This window comes from Cornus florida, unplaced genomic scaffold, assembly GCF_030987335.1.
Source record: "Cornus florida cultivar Cherokee Brave unplaced genomic scaffold, ASM3098733v1 CherokeeBrave_3.0.0_Hap2_Chr11, whole genome shotgun sequence".
In the NCBI taxonomy this organism is placed as follows: domain Eukaryota; kingdom Viridiplantae; phylum Streptophyta; class Magnoliopsida; order Cornales; family Cornaceae; genus Cornus; species Cornus florida.
The window spans coordinates 72,854,209-72,859,976 of record NW_026775581.1 but is presented as its reverse complement, the minus strand read 5'-3'; the positions used below and the strand labels follow the sequence as shown (position 1 = coordinate 72,859,976).

Genomic DNA, 5,768 nt, shown 5'->3' with positions numbered 1-5,768 from the left:
TTTTACAAATTTTAAAATTTTAAAGTTAAGGAGGGCTAACTGCCAAAAAAAAGAAAAAAAGAATCAACCATCCAATTTTTACAACCCACCCCTTGATTTTTTTTAGGCAATAAAAACCTTATTCTTTTTGCTGCAATTACTCTATCGTCAAATGAAAATGACAATTTTGCCCATAATCAATTTAACTCGTGGTAACATTTTTAATAAGTACTTGGATTAAACTAACCCTAATATAACCAAGGTTTATACGCGTTTTTTGTTTTTTGTTTTTTTTAAGTTTTATTTTGCAGTTTTCCCAATTATATACATGTATGAATCTATATATCACAATTATTTATATAAATATAAATACACACACACACATTATGGTGGAGCAAATGAATTAAAAAAATTAGGGTTTCAAATAGGATATATCACCATCATAACTGGCCCCTCTCATTGCAAATATATCATCTTATCATTTCTAAAACCCTCCTTCAAACCGGTCCCTTTTATGTTAATTCATCAAGGACTCTCTGGAGGGCACCTAAGACCAGTGATGGACCCAGGAAATTATGTCAGGGGCGATCTTTTAATAACAACTAGGATAATAAATTGCAAATGGATATTGTGTTTGTGGGTGTCGTGTATGTGAGAGAGACATGGATTGCCGGATGGAGGTAGGGGCCGGTCGGTGATAGAAAAAACTGTCAAAGGCTATATTGTCTGATATAGCCAAAGATAAAATAATATTTTGAGAACTTATCTAGTGGGGCATTTGTGAAATTTCAAGGGGGTCATGGTATAAATTTTTTTAAAAAAAATCAAGTATATAATACAAAAAAAAAAAAAAAAAAAAATCCAGAGGGGCCATCCGCCCCCTGGTCCCCTTAAAGGTCCGTGACTGCCTAAGACACTCCCAACCATGTAAGGTAAAATTAAAAACATCTAACTCTCCTCATACCTAGCAATGCGGGATAATTAGTCCTTTTTATTCATAAAAAACACCACTCTCCAGACAAGATTTACAATTAAGTATCTCATTTATGAGTTCATGACCAGCCCTTTCTCACATGTTCATTTCCTACGAATTTGTAATCTTATTTCAACTAAATATGGATTGCAAATTAATTTTAGAATGTCAAGGAAATCACTACAAAATTATGGATCACATATACACTTGGTTAATAAAATTTTATGATTAAAGTGACCACTGAACCCCTTAAACTTTTTATTGAGCAAGGCAAGTTTTGGCGGAAAAATAAAAAAAAGAAGACAAGTTTACAGTTGAAATAAATTAAAGATTTACAAGAGTCAGTAGTTAAAACTTGAACTTAAAATTTAGTTGTCAAAATTTTCTAGCACCCCACATTCATCACAAACAGAATTCCTTTTACTGGAACCTTGTTAGTCAACAATTGTGCAAACACAAACCAAGTCAATCACATTTCATCCTGATAGTAAGATATTTTATAAAGAACCAGAAATCAGTTGTAAAACTGTAGCGTGAAGCAACTAAAAATATTTTCCTAACCAGATTTGGGGAAGAGAGTTAACATATATACCAACAGAAAATGGTAAAAGCATAAAGTTCCGAAGACAATAAATACCGATTGAAGCACCCAAACAAATGATTGTTACATCAACATATCCATGACATGAAACAAAAATAACAATTCCAATGCTACATATATTCTGATTACCGTTCAAAGACACTCAAACATCCTATTGTAACATCAGCCATATCCATGACACAAAACAAGGCGCAACCATGTAAATGTTTTATTTTATTTTCATCCATATTTACCAAGAACATATAGCAACACCAACATCAAACATAAGAAAGAGAAACATAGGGTGCAGAGAGTAGGCTAGATTTGCTCAGCTGTCAGAGCGGTAAGAGGTCTCCCCTGATGATGAATTTCAAGAGAAAGTAGGGTGTGCAGAGAGTAGGCTAGATTTGCTCAGCTGTCAGAGCTGCAAGAGGTCTCGCCTGATGATGAGTTTCCTTGGTGAAGACGCTTCATCTCCTCATAAGCCCATTCAAGACCAGAGCAATAATGAACTGGTGGATTAAATCTGGTGTCGTTGATGTCATCCGGCAAGAATGCCCCATTTTCTACGAGGAACTTGACTGCTTTCTTGTTTCTTTCTTTAGCTGCATTATGAAGAGGAGTCCCTGAATCCACAAGCAAGCAAAAAGATAAATAAATAACATATTATGTTTTAAGTATCACGATGAATGTGCGTATCTTTTGAATTAAGGAGAGGGAGAGGGAGAGGGATGGGGGTGGAGAAATAAGTGCACTTGACTTGTCTCTTCTAAAAATAAATGCACTTACAGCCACAGGCACCCTTTGTTCGGGCATCAATATTAGCACCACGCTCAAGCAATTCATCCATAACTTTGAGGTGGCCACCCTTGGCAGCGAGATGGAGAGGGGTCACCCCTTGCGATTTGGGGCCCCATGCAGCCACATTCACGTCCATTCCTTCATTAAGAAGTCGTTTAACCTGCCAAAAGAAAAATAGATGTTCCTTTACATGATAATTTTATATGAAGTTTTAAAGTACAAAAGTAAGGTAATAAAGTTTGTAACTATTTTGCAGCAGTAACAAGAATTTTTTTTTCTCAAGTCTTTAAGAGCGAAAAATTATGTAAGACATCCAAATCTATCTACTTTTTCCTCATAATATTGATATAATAGGTTCCGTATTATTATTATATATTTAATGTATGAAGGAGATCAATTATCAATATGTAAATGAAATACATAGACAGGGTCCATTAGCTATGCAGAACCCTAATAACCCCTTTTGCATATCTGAATAAGGAAAAAAAATACTGGTTATATATATTCTGACTGACATTCATCCATATATTGTTGAAAGGAGAAATGAAAGAGAAAAAAAGTGAGTAAGAAAACTGGATCGCATTCGAAGTAGGGAAAATTGACTACTCTTCCATGTTCAATATCATGTTAGCACGCACAAAAAATGTTTCTTACACCTGCAGTTTGCAAAACATGTTTTATCATTCAAATTATAATGCGACCTTTTGGTATTGATCTAGAAAAATATCATGATTATGGTTTTGCTTATATTCCAATTATAACTTCCATGTGATGCCAAATTGATGTGGGAAAGGAATTTGATGAAACATGTTGAAACCGGTTAGTTTTGGACAACGGAATGTCAATTCGGTGGAATGCTTGCCACCTCTAGAGGTGTACTAAAGCTTCTTTATGAAGCAAGTTGAGTGGCAAAGGTTCTGAGGTTGAAACACACAAAATGCGTTCTGCAGTATTGTGATATATGATCTCTTAGCTTTTGTTAATTACTTGAATCTATTTGGGCTTTTTCGTGTTCAGGACAGATCTTTTGAAACTAATACTTGTCACCATGTCAAACTCGGGACTAAATTTATGTAAATATTAACTTGCAAAATTGATTGGACTTATTTTTATTTTATTTTAATATCACTTGAAACTCTGATGATTTGAACTTTATTCTGTTGCAATATTGAAATACCTTGTATATGGAACCTAAAAATTTATCCTACAGGGCCCAGAACAAGTCCACAGTGAAGATCCATCGAAAGATTTATGTGGTTCGGTGTAAGTCTATCCACAGTGAAGATCCAACAAAAGATTTCCTAGAACGAGTCCACAACCTGTATTGATCTTTACCCTCCATTATTTCCTGAAGACACAATGCTCATAGAAATCCATCTCACGTCCTCAGACCACCAAGCAGACCAACATCCGACCTCATCTCACCACCAAGCAGACCCTGCTTTCTCCGAACATCCAACCTCATCTCACTTATACGCCCAAGTCGCGTATGCCACGATATAGAGCAGAAGAATAACTATGATTACCCATGACACTGGTGAAGGATTCAAATTTAAATGGGAGTAGACTTGGGGCAAACTACCTTCCTAACATAAAAGTAAATGGTATTTCAAGGACAATATCTGCTCGCCTAAACAAATCAAGAAACCATAAGCACACAGTTTGTCTTTTAAAATTTACTCAAAATTTTAGTCAGCCCATATGGGAAAAAATATATTCAATCAACACAATTTCAAGCAGGTTCTGAATTCACCATTAATTCAAGAAAGTCCCAAGCAAAAGAAAAACAAAAACACATAAGTAAAACAAAAAAAAGCACAGAATTGAAGACCAAATTATATAATAAAACTCAAAACTTCACAAATCTCCGAAAATCTACCACAAACAATTATCCAATAGCATGACTATACACAGGGAAAAAAAAAACCCAGAAAGCAGGAAAAGAAAACCCAGAAAGCATACCTCCTTGAGATCGCCTCTTCGGGCACCAACGTGAAGCATAGTCCAACCTCGATCGTCCCTATCACCTGCAGACCTACGAGTGCGTCTGCTCCCTCGATTAGAACCCAACTGCTCGTCTGGCATCCTTCTATAAAGTACCCAAAATACACAACCTTCAAAAGAAATCGATAACAACAAACCAACCCTTGAACTCGAAGTTTTCAACAAAAAGATTGATCTTATCTTTGAAATACCACAAACCCTAGAAATACGAACCGATAAGACCTATAGATGATTACGATTCACGGCTTTTACATGATTTAAGAGAAGAACACAAAAAGGGTGGGAAAAGAATTAGCGAGAGAAGTGATTGGCGATGTTGTAGGGTGCAAATGGATTCAAACCAGGTCCAAGAACTCGGAGATTCTGAAGCTTAACGACGAGCGATGATGAAAATCGAAAGAGAAAAGTGATAATCATAGTTGTTGAAAAAACCCCTTATCAATGTTAAATGGATGGGAAATGAACTGAAAGAGAAATCAGACGAATCCTGATACAATTAGGAGAGAATTTGGCGAATGCATATATATATCTCTATGTGTGAATATATCAGACTCAGAAACGAGTAACCACAAGAAACCCTAGATCGAAGACAATAGTTTGGGGACAGTCTTGTGGGATGGATATTTATGGGGGCATCAGAAAAATAGTAGCGTCTTATGCGGGTTTAAACGCCTTTTCTATTTATATATTACTATTATTATTTTCTCAAGACGAACCTTTTTGTTTTTTTTCAGTGTTAACTTAATTAATTGATAATGTAATTTAAATAATAATAATAATAAAGAGTCATTTGAGATTTTTAGTAAAATTATTAATTGACAGAAACATTACTTATTAAATGTTGAATGTTAAAAATTTAAATATTTATTTTTAATTATTACTTAAAAACTTCAACACAAAATTCAAACTCTTTAAAATTTCAACACTTAATTTTTAGTTTATCAAAACAGCACCTAAATAAGAGTTGAATTTTAAATGTTGAAGTTTTTAAATAGTAATTAAAAATATTTATTTTTCTGTACTACCTATCTTTTTAAATTCTTGGTATACACCATTGATATTTCTATTATTTAAAATTTTACTTCATTTTAAGTAATTGTTTATTGTTTTGAGTAATATTCAATTTGTGTTATCATACATACGGTATTGTTTGATAAAACTGAAAATTAAGTAATAAAAATCTTAAGGACTAAATTGTAAGTGGCAATTAAAAAATAAAATATATTTTTTTGAATTTTCAGTATTCAACATTAAGTGATAAGTGATATTCCTGTCACTTAAAATTTTACCAAATTTTAAGTAATATTCAAATACCAATTGGTCAGTGACCTAACGATACCAGACTCCTATCTCTTAAAGAAAGGTTAAGGGTTTGAGTCTCTGTAAAGGCATATGTGTGTGAGTACTAATTAAAAAAAAAAATGATATTTA

General features: G+C 33.8%; 1 protein-coding gene across 1 annotated transcript; it reads right to left on the bottom strand.

The window, feature by feature from the left end:
• Window positions 1-1,570: 1,570 nt before the first annotated feature.
• LOC132283812 (phytochrome-interacting ankyrin-repeat protein 2-like) lies at window positions 1,571-4,992 on the bottom strand. The gene is made up of 3 exons (XM_059785839.1): window positions 4,296-4,992; window positions 2,322-2,493; window positions 1,571-2,158 (listed from the first exon to the last, which is right to left on the bottom strand). The coding sequence occupies exons 1-3, from the start codon at window positions 4,416-4,418 to the stop codon at window positions 1,944-1,946; spliced, it is 510 nt and encodes a 169-aa protein (XP_059641822.1). The 5' UTR covers window positions 4,419-4,992; the 3' UTR covers window positions 1,571-1,943.
• Window positions 4,993-5,768: the final 776 nt, after the last annotated feature.